Source organism: Enoplosus armatus, chromosome 10, assembly GCF_043641665.1.
Source record: "Enoplosus armatus isolate fEnoArm2 chromosome 10, fEnoArm2.hap1, whole genome shotgun sequence".
In the NCBI taxonomy this organism is placed as follows: Eukaryota; Metazoa; Chordata; class Actinopteri; order Centrarchiformes; family Enoplosidae; genus Enoplosus; species Enoplosus armatus.
The window spans coordinates 14,040,361-14,061,255 of NC_092189.1; the positions used below are offsets into that span (position 1 = coordinate 14,040,361).

General features: G+C 41.0%; 1 protein-coding gene across 1 annotated transcript in view; it reads left to right on the plus strand.

Moving 5' to 3' along the window:
- The first annotated feature begins 405 nt into the window (after positions 1-405).
- ccdc88b (coiled-coil domain containing 88B) overlaps positions 406-20,895 on the plus strand; it is a 42,227-nt gene continuing 21,737 nt past the window's right edge. The window contains exons 1-15 of the mRNA XM_070913207.1: positions 406-471; positions 1,684-1,832; positions 2,487-2,595; positions 8,688-8,757; positions 8,962-9,020; positions 11,484-11,567; positions 12,441-12,581; positions 14,439-14,584; positions 14,985-15,066; positions 15,830-15,988; positions 17,237-17,383; positions 17,569-17,734; positions 17,962-18,077; positions 18,539-18,607; positions 19,869-20,579. Of these exons, the coding sequence (XP_070769308.1) occupies positions 412-471; positions 1,684-1,832; positions 2,487-2,595; positions 8,688-8,757; positions 8,962-9,020; positions 11,484-11,567; positions 12,441-12,581; positions 14,439-14,584; positions 14,985-15,066; positions 15,830-15,988; positions 17,237-17,383; positions 17,569-17,734; positions 17,962-18,077; positions 18,539-18,607; positions 19,869-20,579 (2,268 nt within the window). The 5' untranslated portion in view covers positions 406-411. The remainder of the gene's footprint in view (positions 472-1,683; positions 1,833-2,486; positions 2,596-8,687; positions 8,758-8,961; positions 9,021-11,483; positions 11,568-12,440; positions 12,582-14,438; positions 14,585-14,984; positions 15,067-15,829; positions 15,989-17,236; positions 17,384-17,568; positions 17,735-17,961; positions 18,078-18,538; positions 18,608-19,868; positions 20,580-20,895) is intronic.

Here is a 20,895-nt window from a genome sequence, read left to right on the forward strand (position 1 = left end):
AAATATGTGGGGTATAAAAAATTAGGCCTTTTGTCATAACGAGGCCCAAGATCGTTCATCTCTGCACGCAGAACCCACTGCAGTTTTGTCATTTTTTTGTGTTTTCAGTCGTCTGTCAAGAGCTTCGTGTGTGTTAGCCGATGTGTTGAGGGCGTATGAAGATGTCGGCTCAAAAAAAAAAACGCAACATGTGCGTTTTGAAAATTCCGGTGTGGTTTTGCAATGAAACTAACTGCCACACAGTCAGAGAGAGGAAGAGAGGTGGAGGGAGGGGAAGGGCCGCAGAAATGTCAAACTACTTCACTTGACGCAACATGGAGTCTCTCTCGTTGATTCATTACTTCCCCAGCGTTGATAATATTTTGTAATTAGCTGTCTTCTGTAGTGTTTCACAGCTCTCATAGCACAACAATGGACTGTAACGTTATGGAGATAATAGAGGAATTCATGGAAAGTGCGTTGGCGCAATGGGTACGTCATTTATCATTTATCACTTTCAGTTAGAGAAAAGGTCATCACTTCTGGAGGCAGATAGAGGAGAATAAAACAGCCGGATTGTGTAGAAACTGTGTAGAAATGCTCCTTGGGCAGTGACCTGTTCTACAGTAAACCCCACATTATTTCCTGTCACAAATACTTATGACATAGTATCTTTTAGAGCAGTCTGCTCTCCAGTTCTATTCACTCAAATAAATATAAAAATAGATGAATAAACAGCAACAAAATAGCCTAGATACTGCTTTCTTGCTATTGTGTACAGCAAAACAAACATCCCACTTCTCCTTTTGGCAGCTTCCCTTGCCTCTTAATGACCAGCTTTGTTTTTTTTCTCCTGGCCTTGAAACTTCCTTGTCCTTGGGCTGTTACCGAAATGAAAATAATACAAAGTTAACAACTGAGTATTCAAGAGAATACCTCTAAAATCTGTTGAGGATTCCTTGCATTTGTAACAGACTGAATTTCCAGCTGGGTTTTCCACATGGGAAACCAATCAGCCCAAGGGGATTTATTTCCCCCCTTCTGGTCAATGAACAGTGTTTAAGATATGACGGTGATACTGGGCTGAACCTTGTAGGGATATTCTCTTTATTGTTGCCCTCTTCTAAAACAGGAGTCAGAGGTCAGGCTCAACAGGATGCCTGCAGCTGGCAGAGGTTTGGTATTTGCTCAAGGGCGCTTATTCACTGACCTGAGAGCTTTCACCCTGCCCCACGTATGTTGAAGGACATCCACTGTAAGCGCTCTGCCACCCTGTTTGTCCTGTCACGCAGGGTCTCGAGCTGCTCTGCCTCACCTTATCAGCTGAACCAACTCGAGCTTGTTACTCTGTTTACCGACAGTGCAGTTTTTAGAAGGTGCAGGTGGGAATAAACCTCATTATATTGCAGTTTGCATTGGCACAGCTCTTCTTAGCAGAGAGAGAGAGAGACCTTGGCTGCGGTCCTGCTTGGCTGCCTGTCACTGTGAAGTGCATCCCAGTGTGAGAGCACAGATCCCACCTGTCCAGACAGGTGCACCGACTCAAGTGGCTTCCTGCGAGAAAACGTTTGCACCTCTCCATCTCCCTCTCCCTCAACCTGCTTTATGCTTCTGTCTCTGTCTTCCTTGTCTTTGTCCACCTCCAGCTACACACTCGTACTTTTCTTCCATACACGCAACATAATCCCTGCCCGTCTCTCACAGGTTCAGCTGTTTGAGAAGATGGTGGAGAGGGAGGACGGCGTCCCGCTCTACAGCCAGTACATGGAAGTAAACTCAATCCCCCAGAGTGCCCGGGATCGCTACATGAGGCTGACCAATGGGACTTTCCTCAATGAGGTCATGAGAGTCATGTAAGATTGATCAAGATTTCCTTGCTTCATTGCCTTGCAGCCTTGCACTGGCTGTACCACTAGACAAGGGAAAATAAGACCTTTTTTGAGGACATTTCCTGGTCCATTTGTAATGTAAGAGGCCCATTTATTAACTTGAAATGAAGAATAGAAATAAAACAGTCTAAAGTGCTAATTTTCAGCCATTTGTAGAAAAACTGAATGTAGAAAAAACGACAGCTGCCAAAATTGGCCTTGGCTGTTATTAATAAGTTAAAAAATGTGGAAATGGGTCCACAACCCATTCTCCAATTAAACTAAAAGGTCCTTTTTTGAGTGAAGAAGCATTATAATAGGTAAGTATGACTTGCTTTTTAGCCACGCTTGCGACACGCCTCTAAGGATGTCAGTCTGACAGTCAAGACAGGCAAGACAAGATCTTAGTCAGTGTTTGCCGATCAGCTGATTAATTTGGCCTGACCTAAGCCACGTTATTTCAACAAATAATTGCATGTGGATTCTCACTGCCTGCTTCTCAGGCTCATTAAAATTTTATTCACTCTGCTTAAATGCACCGTTGCATAAGGATTTCTCATGTGGAGAGACGTGGTGCTGGGCTGTTTTATCAGAGCTGCCGTGAATCCACCGCTGTGTCTTTTTTTGTGTTCGTCCCAGAGACCCGAACCCCAAGGTGGAGCGGCTGTACGACAGCGAGAGAGATGATCACATGCTGAGAGTCCAGAACTTTTCTATTTTAAATCGACACCTCAGAGCCTTCTACCAGGTAGGGGAGGGTCACGGGGGGGAGGAGGGTGAGATTGAGGTGTTAGATCAGATCATCAGGAGGGAAATCAGCAGCGATGGTCTGAGGGTCAACAGAGCATGCACAGGTTTTCTCTTTTATACTTTTATACCACTGAAATCCACTTTGAAATGGATGCAAGCCATTGAATGTATAATGAACTTTCAGTGTAAGAGTTTGTCCACCACACTGGAAGTTTCTTTTTTTAACTTTTATCTCTATTTAACTGCATTTTTTGTGTGCAGATTACTAATATGTAGAGCTATTTACAAACTAGCCAAATACTATAATAAGTAAACAAAACTCCACATCCTTCATCTCATCGTCTTCTCCAGGAAAGCTCTGAAAATGTTAATAAGTGGACCTTGAATGGAGATATATTTTCCAACGTTAAGAATTATCTTTCACACCCAACTAGCCAAGTATAAGAGAATAGAGCTTTTTAGTGTCTTGTAGCTCATCGTTTTGGTTTTATAGCTTGTAGCTTTACTGTTTTGGTTCACTCTCAATGCTCTCATCAACTCAGCAGAAAAGCTCTTGATAAACCGACTGTACGCTACCTCCACAGCACCAAATGGCACACAATGTTAGCAGTTAGCAGGTGAACAAAGTATGCAGCTGCTGAAGAGAAAGACATTTTTCTCAGGTGTTGGTGGAGACAAAAACAGAGCTAAGGGAAGATTGTATAATGGTCTTACATTCATCTGTGTCTGCTGGATGTGTGTTTGCTAACACGTTCACCTGCATCTCTGCTTGTTCTGCTTCCCCCAAAAAATCAATAAATATTGCTTTATGGAAGCGACATACTAACACTTTAAATCGCATCTTGTAGAGTTGACTAATGTTGTACGAATATGTTCTGTGTCAAAAAGTAGCCAAATATCATGAGCTCAATGAGATGGCTTTAAACTGTGGTCATTCATTTTTTATTCTTATCCCTCTTAGCCGTTATGAATTAGCATGTAAACGTTGCCATCAAACATGCGCTTGGCACAAAGACTGGAAACGGGGAAACAGTTAGCTTTGCTCCACCTACCAGCACCTTTAAAGGTCTCTAATTAACGCGTTATATATTGTTTTGTTGTTTTATCCTTACAAAAACCAAAGTGTAAAAACTATTTCCTGGAGTCTCTGAAGTGCAACAAATAGCACCTGGTAAGGTCACGGCCTATCATTTTTACGCTTGAGTTTTAGTAGGGATTAACAACACAAAATGTAATGTGTTAATTGGTGAGCTTTAAATATGCTGGCAGATTTATTTTTCAATTTTACTCTGGACAGAGCAGGGATAGCTGTTTCCCCTTTTTTCAGTCTTTATAACAGGGTAATCGGCTGCTAGCTTTAGTACTTGAGAGTGGTTGCAATTTTCTCACTCTCACGCAAGAAAGCAAATACAGAAAGTGAACTGTTCCTTTGAGCCGTTTATATGGTAGTTTTGTCTCTCTTTAAGTAAAACCTCAACAAAGATATTTTAATACCATGTCATACTCCGGCATTAATATCTCAGCAGTAAGACAAGTCATTACTCAGAGAGGTAATACCGAGGCAAACCTGTGACACAGCTGTAAAGACTACACAATCATACCAAAATGGTTTGAGTCTGGATTGAGCTCCGTCTGATGTGTTTTAGAAAAATGTCTTGGAATAGCCCCATTCACAGCATTTCTAGCCCAAAAGAGTTCTCAAAAACACTGGAGTAATAGCTTTTTGTGGATGTACTGAAATGACTCCCAGCTCATTATAAATAGAAACGTCTTGTAAAAACGCCGAAATATCCGTCTGAAACATAACTCAGGGCCACACCAAATGGCGAGGGAGAGGGGGTGATGGAGGAGGGCTGGAGAAGCAGTTGTCTAGCTGTAAGGTAGTAAAAAGAGAGGACAAGATGAAGCTCAACTATCGGTCTCAACACACGAATAGTTCGCCTGAGGATATTGTAGAAGGTTTGAAGTGTATACAGGGGGTGATGGGGCATTTGCACGAAAGAGTAGATGAAACACAGAAAAATTTCCATCCTCAGAAGACGTGTCCCGGCTTATTATCAGGCAAATGGGGTGAGAAAAAGTGGAGGAGTGGTGAGCTGAATTTCTTTTTGTGGTTAGGGGGCTGAGGAAGGAAAGTGAATAAAAATCTATCAGTATTATGCGTCTCATAATGCGCATTGTGGGCGCCTGTGGCATTTGAGGAAATGACGCAATTGTTTCTCCGGAGGATGATTCAAAGGCCTCTGTTCCTAGCAAAGAAAAGCCTCCCCAAGCACTAGTCAGGTGGACTGAGCATGCACTGCTTAGCTTGTCACACAACGCAGGAACACAAGTCTACAAGGTTTCACTTCCTAATTTTCAGTGAATCACTAATGTCCCTTGAAAGCTCAGAGCAGCACAAAACACTGGCGATAATTGGGAAGCTCGCATCAGCCGGCGCTACATTAGACTTTCGTGCACTCAGAATAGGCTCTGCTGTTGCTGTGGACGTTTAGTTCCACATTGGTCACGGTTTTACTTCTCGCTGTCTTTTGTTGAAACTGTTTTGTTGTGTGTGTGTGTGTGTGTGTGTGTGTGAGAGAGATACAATGACAGTGTGTGTGGTGAGTGTAAGCCACAGCAACGGGCTGTATCTGGGTGAGGCTTAATTTTCTCTGCTGTGACCTCAACTTCTCTAATGCAGCTGCTGAGCTGAACGTGTGGACGATACAGGCTGAAGGCCGAGCACATTACAGCATTTACTCATCTTTACTGTGGAGGTGTCTACTGTGTGGCTGTTACTAGTTACTTCAATTAGTCTATTCTGTTTGTTCGATTCTATATTATGTTTGTGCTCTTCTTTTCTTTCAATTTTATTCTATCCTGCTCAGTTATATTCTGTTTGATTCTATTTTACTCTATTCTTTTCTACTCTATTCTGTTGTATTATATTCTATTGAACTGTATTCTACTTGACTGTATTCTCTTCTATTCTTCTTCTCTCTTCTATTCTATGTAAAGCCTTTAATGCCTCTGAATGGAGACACTTAGTTTTCAGCCTTCTGTTAATGGGATTCTAAATGTTAATTTCTGCTGCCTCCTAAGTTATTGACCCTTTGCATTTAAAGATCTCTGTCCTCAGTAAAACCGTGATATTTTCAAGGAACATCCACATACAACATAAATGATGTTTGAATTAACATATCTACAGATTAAATCAGGTTTATGTATATGCATATAAAGGCAAGATAAAGGAAAAGCGAGACAGACCCACAGAGGCACTGGAAATCAAAATGTTATTCCAAATTCAGGACTGTATACAACAGTAGATTACTCATTGCAGGTCAAGACTAAATCCTTATTTTACTATAATGTCACTGGAAAAAGTTCCCCAAGAAATGAACCTTGAGAGAAACTGGCCTGGAAATCATAGCACAGCTAATTGCACCATTTATTACTCATATTGTTAATCTCTCAGTTAAGCAGGGTATATAATTGTGCCAAATGATGATGTATAAAATATAGTGCAGGAGGGATTTGATCTAACACCTCCCAGTATGTATGTGTTTTGGCTGTGTGATGCCAGAGAGGGAATTTTTCCATGAGAGGACGTGAGCCAACAACAACAAGCAGCTTCTATATTATTTCTAGTCTGGCTAATCTCTTGCAGAAGTCTGTTTGGCGCCATGAACCATGAGCTGCTCGATGACCAACACAGAGCTGCAGTAGCTAATGTCCTACATGCCCTGAAGGAGCAGAAACTTCAGGTTGGCTGCACATGCCTCAGATGCCAAACTCACACTCGATGGAGTTGCTGAGGGGAGCGCCTGCCTCTTGGTACATTGCCTTTGTCACTGGACAGTTTATAAATTACAGTAAGCAGCAGAGAGAGCTGTAATTGTGACTTGCTTCTGCACTCTGGTGATTTTGCATTGATGGATCGCGGGAGGATGTGAACAGGCTTTCAGAGCAGTTGGGAGAGGAGCTCGCCAACGCCAGCGTGTGGCTCTTTGACAGAAACATTTTTAATTAACAGGGAGATTGTTCTGGTCTTTTCTGAGTTTAAGACCAAGTAAGCAAAGTAATAAAGTATCAGGATGATGATTTTGCTGAAATTCTTGTAGCGAAGTCATCTGCCTGGTACTCTGGTGTCGTGCTAGATGGCAATGTAGGAGGAGCTGCAGGTCCACACGACAAATACTTGTTTTTGCTGCCAGTAAAGCCAGGTTTCTGGGCGGAGGGAGCGTCTGAGGCGCCTGCCGTCCAGCTTTATTCAGCGTCATTGTGAATCTGCCAGGAGATTTGTCCAAGATCTGGGAGCAGAAACTACAACTCGCTGAAACGAGCTGACCACAGTGTTGGCGGGCCTTCTGCTAGTCCTGAATCACCCCATTAAATCTTTAACACATTATAAATGCTTTCGAGCACAGGACCATGCTAGAAACTTCCAGATTCAAGAGCTTATTTTCCCCACCTTAGAGGATATTTTACTCACTATAGTCCACAGCTTTTGAGATTTAATGGCTTTAGTGAATGTTTAAATTTTCGTTGTAATTTGGAAACAAAAATGGCTTCTCTGTATTAAACACAAACCCTCAGGTGAGCTCATACAGTGACAAGTGACATACTGACTACTATATAAGGACATTACTTGACATTTTTTAAAGTATAGCGTGCATGCTTACCATCATCAAAACAATCACATGAAAGACAACTACAAAATAGTTCAACACCTCTCATCACCATCTTATTGACACTGAACATACTTTATTCACACAGTAAGCCAGTGTAGTCTGAATGACCCCAGATCAATATTAGATGCTTTATTATTTTTTTTATAACAAATTGACTGTGTTCATGATGAGATAAAAGTGCTCATGCGAAGTTATCAAACTGTCCATGTCGTCCTCAGAAGAGTGAAAAATCAGCAGAAGCTCCAGTGAAGCTGCTCGAATGCTGCAGGTTTAAGTATGTTTGTCAGATTCTCTTGTAGATTGTCAGGAGCTGAGAATAAGCTGTTAGCTAACTAAAAAAAAGGTAAGTAAGTTATAGAGCTTTGATTGGCCACTAGGTTTTTTTCACAGCAGACATTTTGACATGTCATAGTAGGAAAAGCTCAGGTGTTAATGATAAAATGAAAGATGGCTCTGTGTCCCAGTAACCCATGACAGTGTGACAGTGAGCCAGCATGAACAACACCAGGACCCTGAAACTACTCTTGCTACTGTTACTTCTGTGAAAAAGGCCTGTGTTCATATTTTAAGATGAACCGATTTTTAAAAAAGACGTTTTTGCCTTTATTTGGTAGCGACAGTGTGGAGGTGACCTGAAATGAGGGAAGAGAGAGGAGGGGATACAAAAGTACCCAGCCGGACTTGAACATTGCAATCATGTGTTGAGCGTCTTAAACTCCTCGGCCACATGGACACCCTATAAACAAAGGTTTTGGAAAAGGATCCCCTAAATTCGGTTATGAAAGAAGTGTGACCAAGATGTACATTTTACAGTCTGTGGTGGACAAACATGTAATGGAGACACCTTTTGCATTTCTGAACTGCAATTACTTGTTATGTATGAGCCAACACACAAATACTAATACATCTGTGATTAAAATAATAATAATAATGTACCGGCCATGTTCGAGTAAGTAGCTGTTGCCAGTAGTGATCTTTGGTTTGTTTCTTTGTCTGACGTCAACGGTGATCTTTGTGACTCTGTACGTTGTTAATGTGCCGTGTCGGCATTGCTGTCACATTACTCATATCATACATATCTGCTAACCGCAAGGACAGGATAGAAACAGGGATTTTGTTGCAGGATTGTTATACATTCATTCATTCAATCTTTTTTTTATGTTTCTATTACTTCTATTAAAATGAGCTACACTGAAACATGTTGAATCTAAGTTGTACAAAGCCTCCTTGACCTGGGAGAACAAGTCACTCTTATCGGATATCAGCTCTTTGTTTCCACCACAAACTGCAGGAGGCTGGTGGAAAGTTTTTCTGTTGTTGTTTATCCAGACTCGCTGTGGGCAGACAGACAGAGCGGGAAGGCCGATCACTTGAATCTTTTTTCACTTAACTCTCTCACGTTTATTCTTTGCTTTAGGAAGACCTGCAGCAGTTGATACTGATTTCTCTCCCTAATGTTGCCATTCTGGGGCAGGACCCCCTAACAGGTACGAGATAAGAACACGATCCTATCGGTGCCATGTATCTCAGCAGCAAGAAAGTAATTATACTTTATATACGAGTCCATATCTCTGCTATCTGTGAAACACATTAAGGTGATAATGATAGGGAGGATGGTGGTGGTGGTGGTGGCGGGGGGGCGGAGATGATGATGATAATGATGATGATGACAGTTATTTCTGTGTCCTCAGAGGCGGCCGTGGAAGAGCTCAGGCGACTGCTGCTGCTCTTACTAGGATGTGCTGTGCAGGTGATACCACACACGCTTTTTGAAGGTCGACAGTGACAACAGTATTGTTTCACTGAACCTACTAACAACCAGTATTCTGCACTAATGTTCTGTATTTTACGTTTTTAGCCATGCTAGGGGTGTGGTCAGTCTGTCCATCTTTTGATCTAACACTTTGGTTCAGAGTAAAATAACTATTGGATGAAATTACCATGAAATTTGATACAGGCATCCTGATGACTGAAGTGATGCCTAGACTTTTCATTGAGGGCCAGATTTCTTCTTATTTCCACTTATTCAGTTCATCCCAGGATACCTCTTATTATAGCTTACTATTATCTTTTAAATTATTCTAATAACAAATAAAAAATTTGACAATCCCAGTGAAAATGTGTGCCTATAAAAATTATTCACCTCCCTTGGGCATTTTTATGTTTTGTTGTTTCGTAACGTTGAATCAATGTATATTTAATGTGGCTTTTTTTGAAAGGGATCAACAGAAAAAAAACCTTTAATGTCAAAGTGAAAACAGATGACATAAAATAAAAAAAGTATTCACCCACTTTAATAGGACACACAGAAATCATCTCCGGTACAGACAGTTGGTTAACACGATCCTATCCTATATCAGTGTATCTCAGCAGCAAGAAAGTAATTATACTTCATATACGAGTCCATATCTCTGCTATCTGTGAAACACATTAAGGTGATCATCTCTGGTGCAGCCAGTTGGCTGGTTAAAAGTCACATAATTACTTAAATGAAGATCACCTGTGTGTAGTTCAGGGGTTTAAATTGACACTAGTATAAACACACTATCTATCTGGAAGTAGCAAAACCTCCACCACATTGAATCAGCTGTGAATTGATGCTAACATTGCACAATTAGTATACGTTGTCTTCCAAATGAATGTACTGTAATGTAGAGTAATGTAATGTAAAGTAATGTAATGTAAGAGCTGCACTCTGATAGCATTTAAATCCATCACCGCTAAGCATCTAACCGACATCATTACTAAAATGAAGTCATCTACCTGTTCCCTGGACATTCTTCCAACTCACTTTGTTAGTGATATTTCAGTCAATCTGTCCGTTTATTTCAGCCGTAATCAAGTCTTCACTTACTTCTGGTCAAGTGCCTGAATATTAGTTCAACCGCTTCTTAAAAACCCATCTCTTGACCCGTCCACCTTAAATAACATCAGTCCAATATCTAAACTTCCCTTCTTGGCTAAGGTCTTGAAAACATATTATTATTGTTATTATTATTAACAGGATAAAAGTTGATCCAGGTCTGACAGTGTAAAGCTGAGCCTGATGAGCTTAGTCTAAAATATTTGTAAAGAACAACACAGACTTTCCTCTGGCTCCACCCTCAGGCCAAATTAAACTTATTTTTCTGCCTCAGAAGTCAAAATGATGTAAAAATAGCAAAGTTGTCTCCTTTTTCCACCCATCAAACTATTTTATCCATAAGAAAATCATGTTGTTTTCTGGTGTGAGCATCACAGACTCAGAGTGCTGAAAATGTGGCTGTAGACTTGTATTTGTGTTTTCTCCTTTTTCATTCTTATTTAGGCCATTGTGAATAAAACATTTCATCAAAACCTGAATAATGAATTTATTTTAGGTGGTACCTCATTGCTCACCTTTAAACTAAGAACTTATTTTTAAAAAGTACTACTACTGATGTAATAAAGGCTCCCTCCTGCCTGAATAAATAACTATTAATATTTGACAACATGCTTTTAATTTTTAAAAATAATTTCTTTGTTAGAAGATTAGAAATGCGGATCCACCTAAAATAAATTCATTATTCAGGGTTTTGATGAAAAGTTTTATTCACAATGGCCTAAATGCTGTTCATAATGCATAATGCATAATGATATTAGCACTCTGAGTCTGTGATGCTCATAACAGAAAACAACATGATTTTTTTATGGATAAAATAGTTTGATGGGTGGAAAATGGAGAGATGACTGTGCTATTTTTACATCGTTTTGACTTCTGAGGCAGAAAAAGTATGTTGTAAAATATTTTCAGTTATTTTTTCAGCCTGTATTACATCTGTAGTGGGCAACATTAACACTCATATTCAACAAGAGGATTATTGAAGGACTGAAACTAAGGATTATTTTCATTAATCTTCTAATTATATTCTCGATTCATCGATTAATTCTTTAATGTTCAAAATGTCACAACATTGTAAGAAACAAATCCCGTCATAATTGATCAGAGACCAAGATGACGTCGTGAAATTGCTTGTTTTGTTTGACCAACAAACCCAAAGATATTTAGTTCACAAAGATGGAAAAGCAGGAGCTAGTGAATGAAAAATGGCTGAAATGATTAATCGATGATGAAAATAGTGGCAAATTAATTTTCTGCCAATCGACTAATTGTTTCAGCTCTTTCTTGTATTATGTGGATGTATTTTGACCTAACACACACTCCTGACTCCATTTCATCCCTCTGTGTCCACAGTGTGAGAGGAAGGAGACGTTCATTCAGCAGATTCAGTCTCTGGACATTGAGACCCAGGCAGCCATTGCCAGCTGTATCCAGCAGGTACGTTCAAGTGCAGAATTAATCAAATCAAGGACACCCCCGAATATAAAAGGAGCCGTCAGTATGAGGAGATATTATCCAGGGGAGACACTTCTAAAAGGATTTTAGTTCCTAAATATGATTTAGCAAAGAATTTCTTCACTGTCTGGCCTGTAGGCAGAGGGAGCGAAACTATTATACCTTCTGCTGGCACTTCAAGTCAGTGTGAAAATGAGCTGCTTGTTATTCTGCTGGCAGCCTTTTAAAGACCTCTGGGTGCCCCTTGCTGCCACCGTGGGATGGATCCTCCACCCCTCATGTCCACCTCTCCACCTCTACCTCTGTCACATCATCCTCTCTCCTTCATCTCTTTTCTGTCATTCTCCGCTTTCCCCTCCAATAAAGCCTAAATGCCAAATTGTACTCTTTTAAAAATACCCCCCGTGAGTAATTGCCGGCATTACAATAACAGCATGTTGCATACCAGCGTGCCTGAATTACAGTAACAGCATGTTGCCCACCAGCCTTTTTTTGTGCCAGGTTCCTCAGCCTCATAAATCATAGAGGTGAGAGGTGTTCTTCCTGTGTGGATGGATGCACCCCCTGCTCGCTGTTCATATGCCTTCCACCCGAGGACATTTCAAACCTGTCTACATGATCATTAGTTCTGCATGCATTAGTCAGGCAATTTTGGACACGCTTCCCTAACAGATACATTCGCAAAGAAATGTGTGAGATATTTTTTTCCGTTGTGCACAGAAGCATCTCTGCTTGGTATTCACACAGCCTTCACGCTGCCTGGATTGTTTGTCCCCAGATCTGCCTTTTTGTGTCAGGTTTCCCAGGCGCACATTGATCTTATCATAGAGACCTGAGAAACTGTCCTTGCTGCAGGTGACTCAGGATGCTCGTGTGGTGCTGCCGCTTAGGTGGGAGGAGCTGGTGGAGGTTGAAGGTGCAGACTTACAGCTGGTGTTCAACTCCATGGCCAAACAGATCCAGAGCCTGCTGGCACAGAGAGACACACACCTGGAGGTATACATGCACACACTCAAAGGAATTGTTTGATATTTGGGAAAATATGCTCATTTGCTTTCTTGCAGAGAGTTAGATGAACGCATTGATACCACTCTCATGTCCGTGCGGTAAATACAAGGCTACAGCCATCAGATGGTTAGCTTAGCTTAGCATGAAGACCAGGAACAGGGGGAAACAGCTAGCCTGGCTCTGTACAAAGGTAACAAAATCTGCCAACCAGCACCTTGAAAATATTTCTGGGCCTGGAATAGTAACTTCCTGAAATCACCTTGAGGTTGCCAAGCAACCTGTTACTGCAGCCAGCCAAAAAATAGTCCAGGCACAAAAAACTAAAAAACAACCTCACAGGTTCTATACCCGTCAGTTTCTTTACAGAGTAATAAAACAAGATATTACGTGTTATTCAGTATTTTTTCTACCTTTGGACAAAGCCAGGCTAGCTGTTTTCCCCCGTTACCAGTCTTTGTGCTAAGCTAAGCTAACCAGCTGCTTGTGGTAGCTTCATATTTACACCACTGTGAGAAATACTGGAATTTAAGTTATAAGTAATGCAACCATACCAGATCTATTTAATAATACAGCTGGTTGGAAATTGCTTAATTGGACACACAGACAGTAAACTGCTGTATCACTTTACTTACATGTATATCATCAAATCTGTTCAGACAGATGGAGTCAGACCCATGAATGGCTGCAACTACAGTGCATCACATTCATTTTTACAGATTGCATTAAAAAATGTGCTTGACATTTTTGTATCAGACCTGTACAATGTTTTCCATCCCACCAACATGATAAGAAGACAACTCTATTTGTTTCTATGAAGTTATGAAATTTAATTAACTGAAAATTAGGACATGCATAAGTAAGCACAGCACTTGTTTCATCAGGACTGAATTGTGTCACATATTTGATCAACATTTTATATCTTATGCTGCTCAGATCTCATATTCAGTTTGCAGCTATTTTTCACCACTCACAGTTGTCGTAAATCTACAATTGAGCCGATATTAAAATGGCATCTCAGTTGAGTAGATTGATTTATGAATAGCTTTGTGGTCCTTGCAGGTTTTTGTGACAAAATAAATAACAATAAATGAAAAATAAACTGCATGTCAGTGTACTGGAGTCCACTGTGTGAAAAGACTGACTACAGTGAAAGAATTTTGAGATATACTTTGAGGATTTTTTTGTTTTTAAAACATGAAGAGCTGAGCCCCAATTACTACCCCATGTATGAGCTTGTTTTCTTAGTTTGACTCCGGCCTGCAACCTTAAATCCACTGAGGTTCCACGTAGGTCTGTTACCAGCTTTTGTGGGATTAAAAGGCATTATTAAAGGAATTATCTCTGCTTTGAATACTGAATAATGCTCTGAACCTTTAGCTACAACCTTGATATGAGATGAGCGCAGCATAAGTTATTATATTATATTTTGACCAGATCATTTCCACTGACTCAAATAAGCCCTGATGAAACAAGGGCTCACCTTGCTCTCTTTTATTTGAATCAGGGAACCACATAAAAACAGATTTCTGTTGCTGTGGGGTCAAAGAAAATGTTGCATACACCACAGAGAGAAGTCATTTTACATTCATTTTGCAGAACAACACATTGTTTAAAACCCAAGAGGTGTATAAACACAAGACATTGTTTCTCACTATACCAAATTGTCTGTTGCCCTTTGAATTTTGAGTTTTTAACATTGATAATTTTTATTTCTAATCTTTTCTAAGTTCCTGTAATCCATACTTTATCTTGCATGTCTCTCCTCCTCTCTCCAAATCTTTCTTTTCCTCCGTCCACTTTGTCCTCCTTGCCACATCTACCCCTCCATCTCTCTCTCTGTCCCAGAGGATGGCAGAGCTGTGTCGGGAGCGGGAGGCCCAGGCTGACTCAACCACGGCGCCCCTGGGTGGTCGCAGCGAGGAGCCACCACAAGGTCTGGCACTCCAGCTGGCAGACAGCAAGGCCAAACTCCGCCGCCTTAAACAACAACTGTGAGTGTGTGTGTGCATGTGTGTGTCTGCGTGTGATGGAAAAACTCAAGAGAACCTTTAGAAAAGTTGCGATAAAGGTCAAGATGAAAAATGTGCAAATGATTTTGTCACATTTTACAAAACACAAAACTGTGAGTTGTTACTCAGCAATGAGTAAATAACGAATCAGCTGCTCAGTGTCATAATTTAATTCACACAGCATATTAAAGTAGACTATACCATAAAGGTCACTGTTGGCCAATTCTAATTTCTGGATATACACGTTTTTTTTTTTTTTTTACCATTTTACTATTCTTATTTTGTGTCACAGTTTTGGCTCAAATAACAAAAACATCAGCGAAATACTGTTTTGAATGCATTTTTGGTGCTGATGGTTTTTTGTTTGACTTGTTTTTTTTAGGGAAGATAAAGGTGATCAGATATTGGATTACAATCAGGAGATTCAAACCATGGAGGAACAGCTCAAGAAACTTCAGAAAGAGGTACAAACACGTGATGGAGGTTCTGCACTGATTTGAGACGGAAATGTTCTGTTTTAGTTGTTCCTCTGTCTCCTTGCTTTGGAGACACAGAAAAACAGAATGACACATAAAACGTAACTAGTTTGGCAACGGCTATAATAGACTGCATGTTAGGCCTAAAAAACAATACAGCACCGCCAGCAGCACAAAATACAGGTGGCTTTTAATAGCCAATAAGACGATTCCTTGCAGGTTATTTATTTAGCAGCAATTAGGCAACAACACATTGCAGCCAACTACTGTTGGGTCCAAAATAACATTACTGTTCCCAGCTGAACTTGACAGTTTTGACTCATAATCCAGAACAAAACTACAGGCGCAATCGTCATATAAGGTCATAATGCTCCCACAGTGAAGACGCCTTCCCTGAATCATTTACTTGTAATGCGCAAAATTTATTTACAAATACAAAATTTCGGGGGATATCTTGATTTAAATTACTTGAATATTTTGTCCACCACTGCGTAACCCTGACCTTAATCTAAACCTAGTCCTAATATTAACTCTAAACTAAGATCTTGTAGAAAAGAAGACAGCAATTCTATCCTTGTGAGGACATTTCATTCTCATGTGCACTGTACACAAACACACACCTCTCCTTCTTCCTGTGGTAGACTTTGTCAACATTTGCTTTACTGCACATCCCAGATCTGCTCATGCCCTTCTTTGACCTCAGCCCCACTGGTATATGAATGTGTGTGTGTGTGTGTGTGTGCGCCTGCAGAACCGTTCTCTGCAGGGTGAGGTGAGGGGCATGCGTGCACTGCGGGATGAGCTGGACTGTGCCCGAGAGCGAGCCACACGGGCCGAGCAGCTCCAGACTGAGCTTCAGAGCTGTAAACACAGATTGCGCAGCCTGGAGCTCACACGCACTCAGCTGAAGGTACAAACACACACCCAGGAAAACAAGCAGCAGGGCGACGGCTACACCAAGAAATACATTCAGATTATTTTTTAGTTACATATTGGAATCTCCCAGCACACAATCAAACACACTTGCACACGTGTACACACAAACACACACACTTTTACAAAGCAAGGACCTCTTATGAACATTACCAGCGAAGGTCACATCAAGAATATCCACCTTTCGCTGAGTGGCTATTATTTTTTAAAAAGTACTGCACCACTTAATCTCAAAAGCCATATATCCCCTCTCACGGCCCTGAGCATTTCAATCAAGAGTGAGTATGAACAACTCTGAAGCTCAAAGCCGGAGAATGAGATTATACTGTGTGATGTCATCAGGATTTACAGCCCGGAGCTGCTTCATTGATAAAGAGCAAGAGTATAGCTTCAGTTATTGGAGCTTTTACACCCAAATGAGATTTATTCTGAGGTAGTATAACAGTTCTGAGGCAGAAAAATGTGCTCATATCCTTGTAAAACACCTCACAGTGTCCTCACTGTCACCTTCTCAGTCTTGTTTGATTTATTCTGCCTTCACACTGCATCCCTGTGACAGCCCAAATTAGCTGGCAGGATGAAGTTTCTCTTGTGTTTGGGTTTATAATTAAATTTTGCAAATTTACAGTGAAATCTTGCAGGGTGATTAAAACCAGAGGAGCTAATGTTGAATGGTTACATGTAGAGGTGTTCTCTTTTAAAAGAAAAATCCACCCTAAGATACTCATTTTGTTTTATTACATCTTGAGTGTTATTTGTTTTGGCCATCATTCCTAATCAGTATCACACCATTATACTCACCAAGTTAATTGCTGAGATCTGAGAACGCTGGAAAGAAGAAGAAGGTCGAGGGGTCAAAAGACACAATCCGACAGATTATTAAGGACATTTTGGGTGTGCTCATTTTTGGTTTAAAGTCTAAGTCAAGTGGTTTAGATAATATATATAAATATATATATATATATATATATATATATATATAGAGAGAGAGAGAGAGAGAGAGAAAGAGAGCGAGATGGGGAATGTCTGACTGACGTTGGCTGAAACTGAATTCGGATCAAAGATCGATTAGCTCTGAAGGCTGCAGCGGCAAAGGACACATAAATAAATAATGTGATCCCCTCAGCAAATGTTTGGTCTGAATGTCCACCTTCCTGAGCTCTGACTGCCATGATGGTGACGTCTCTCATGCAACCTGTCTGTCTGTGCACGGCGCCCCCTGCAGGAGCAGCAGCAGCTGTGTGCAGCGCTGCGGGAGACCAAAGCTCTTTTAGAAGAACAGCTGGCCGACGCACGGGCACGCTGCTCCTCGCTACGGGAGCTTGAGAGGGACAATCTTCTGCTGCGTCAGAAAATCATGGACGTGGAGGTGGTGGGTGCAATTTAATGTTTGAGGGTTTGCGTACATGTTTGCAATATTTTTGTGCATATGTTTAATATGTGAGGAAATGCCAATCTTCCTTAAGATCTTTGTGCATTTCATGAAATTTTTTTGTGTATGTTGTGTGTGGCCCTTGAAATTAGTTTTTCTTGTAATGAATGTGTGTGTGTGTGTAGGAACGGGACACCGAGAGGCAGCGAGTTGATGAGCTGCTGGAGATGAACATGAGCCTCGAGGTGGACCTGAGGCTCGGCAGCAGCGGCGACAGCGTTCCCGCTCCGTTTCACAGACGTTTCCTCCAATCAGAACTGGACTCTGACGAGGAGCTGAGCGAACTGATTGGTCAGAGCACCTGACTCTCCGCACCTTTAAGACATTTTAATTAACTGATAAGAGAAAATATGTTGAGGTAATACCGACCCACAGGTTATCAATCAACAATAACCGAGTGAATCTCTTCATATATATTTCTCTTTTTCTCCATTTCTTCTTTCCGCCTATCTCTCCCTCTCTCCCTCCTATTTTTATCTTTTTCCTTTATTTTTTATTTCTCCCTCCGTCTGTCTCAGATCAGAAGCCGCTGAGTGTGGAAGTGGGTGAGGCTTCGACGCTGAGGCTGCTGGGAGCCGAGCAGGAGAACGCAGAGCTGAGGAGACGACTGGAGGAGCTGCAGGCCCAGCAGGAGGTCAGGGTTCGAGGATTATGACTCGCAGAAATAATCTATAACATTTTAGCTCTCCCTGGTTAAAGGTTGATGCAGATCATGGACAGAATTAACACCAGACTTTGGCGTCCAATTAATGAAAGCGTATTGGAGGGGTCAGCTCAAAGAGAAGACAGTTAGATAAGAGGTAATTGTGCTTGCCTGCACTGTATAAGCACATGTCCAACCAAATAATAGAGTTTCCACATGCCCCAAGTGCGTTTTATAATTGATATGATCATCATGGTCATCTTGGTAGGAAAAAACGTTTCAGTCAAGAAAGCTTGACGAAAATACCAGTAGACCTGCCTTTCAAGTCAACTTGGCAGAGTCAGACATGAAGCTGCTCGCTGTCTGGGCTCACAGTATGTAGACGCACATGAATCAGGAAAAGCAGGAAGCAACAGTTGGAGGAGTTAAACATCCTTCTCCTATCGCTGCAGGCTGATTCTCCAGATGCAAAGGATGAGCTGGCTTGCCTGGAGATGGAGCATCAGAGCACACTCAGAGAGGTGAGCTGAGGGGGAAATACAGGTTGAATTCATTACATATGACTAAAATATTCAAGGTTTTTGGGAGACTGGTCTACATTGTCAGGCACAATGTTGAGTGACAGTAGACTGCATGCTATTTCTTTAGCGTACTTAATTAATAATATGCCGGTAGCATTGTCTGAAAAGGAAGACAATGTAAACAATGTTCAGTAATCATGAACGCTATGGTAGTTTAGTGGCAGACAAGTGAAATTTAAGTGCTGAAACGATTCTTTCTGTTTTATAGTTTTTTTAACATATACATAATGTCCCTCCACCGACCACCCAGCTATGGACCAACAGATGCCATAATACACAACCTGACACGACAAAAAACAAGAGAAAATGAAACAAAACACACAAAATACAAAAACAAAAAACATATTCTGCATTGTACTGTATAACAATATGTAGACATGCATACACGTACAGACAAAGCTGAAGATACCCACACACACAAACATATTTATGCATGGATGTACACGCATACAAACACACATACTCCACTACAATACAATTACAACAGACAGAAATTAAAGCACCAAAAAGATATGTCGGATCAGGGTACAAGTTTAGAAAAGTGACAAACGTGTATTTACGCGCTTTATGAATAATGTCCATGTGTTATTATTTATTGACCAATCCTTGCAGTGTTATTTTGTGTGATCAATTAGTCAAAAGAGAATTAATTGGTGATAATTCCGTTTTATAATTAATTCATAGTTGTAAGGTTAAAATATCTCTTGCTGCTTTTTACGGGTTAATTTCATTTCATGTCATCCCTGTGTGATTTTTAAAGACTTCACTTTTGGCTCCGATAACCCTGTGATTGACATTTGTTGATATTTTGACATTATAAAGATGAAATAATTATATCTAATGTAAATAATAAATATATGAATTGATTACAGCCCTATAAATGTCACACAGAATATTTGAGGAGTGCCTTTGTATGCTTTATATTATATTGTATTTTTATAACCGATCGATCTCTAAGTTTCCCACCGGCATTTATCCTTCTCTCGTTATTTCATACTTCTTTTTCACTTCCTTGTATTGAACCTGGATGGATTTCGCGTAAGAACAAGAAATTCAGTCCTTTTACTCACAGTACATTCAAATTCAGTTATGTTCAATACATGGAACGAGCAAAAGAAAGGAAACACAAAAATGCAGGGGATTCAAAGCTTTGAAAAGCATTCAAATTGCACTTCCATTATACTACTATTATACTTTTCAGTTTCAAAACTTGAAGAATGAAAATGGGATTTTGAAACAGCGCCTGGAACAGCTGGTGACCAAACTGCAACACCTAGAAGATAAGAGGAAGGAGGACAGAGTGAAGAAGCCAGACAGAGAGGAGGAGGAGGAGGAGAAGGTAGAGAGAGGAGTCCAGGGCTCCGAATCCTTCAGGGGAGAGGGGGAAGGAAGGGTGAGGATGATGGAGGAGAAGGAGAGAAGAGGAGAAATCCTTGGGACTCAGAGGGAAGCTGGAGTTGGGGAAGAGATTCTCCATGTTCAAGGGGGAAAAGGAGAACAATGCGATGAGGAGGTCGAGTCCAAAAGGAGAGGAGAGGCAGAGGGAGGGCAGAAAGATAGAGAGAAACAGGAGAAAGAAAGAGAAAGAAAGAAAGAACAGACTGCAGTAACAACAAGCTCAGAGATCCAAAACCATCCAAAAAGCATAGAAGACAATACAGATAGCGCAGCTGTAGACCAGGCTGTATGTTCCCTGTCTGGTCCTGATGTGGAGCTCCTGACAAACCGGCTCCAGGAGGCCCAGGAGGAGGCTGACAGACAGGCGACGGTGGCCCAGGATCTGCGCTCCAAGCTGGGAGAGCAGAGCAGGAAAACCTGGGAGGCCGAGCAGAGGCTGGTGGTCCTGGAGGCCGAGCTGCAGCATCTGAAGAAAGCTGCCCAGAGTCTGGGAGACGCCCGCAGGCAGATAGAGGTATGGATGGATGGGTGGAGGGATGATGGATGGATGGATGGGTGGAGGGATGATGGATTAAGTGAAGAAAGACACAAATGAATGGATGAATGAAGTGCTAATAGAGATATTAAGATCAAGGATGTTTGGTTGGTTGGATGGATGAATTAATGTTGGATGGACAGGTGACGAATGGATGATTGATATAATGTCTAGTAAATGCTATAAATAAATAAAAAACCCAGCCAGCATGCATTTATGGTGTCAAGAGGGGGACATTTTCTATATCAGCCTAAAGAACGTGTAATAATGTTCAATAATATCGAGTTGTAACGTT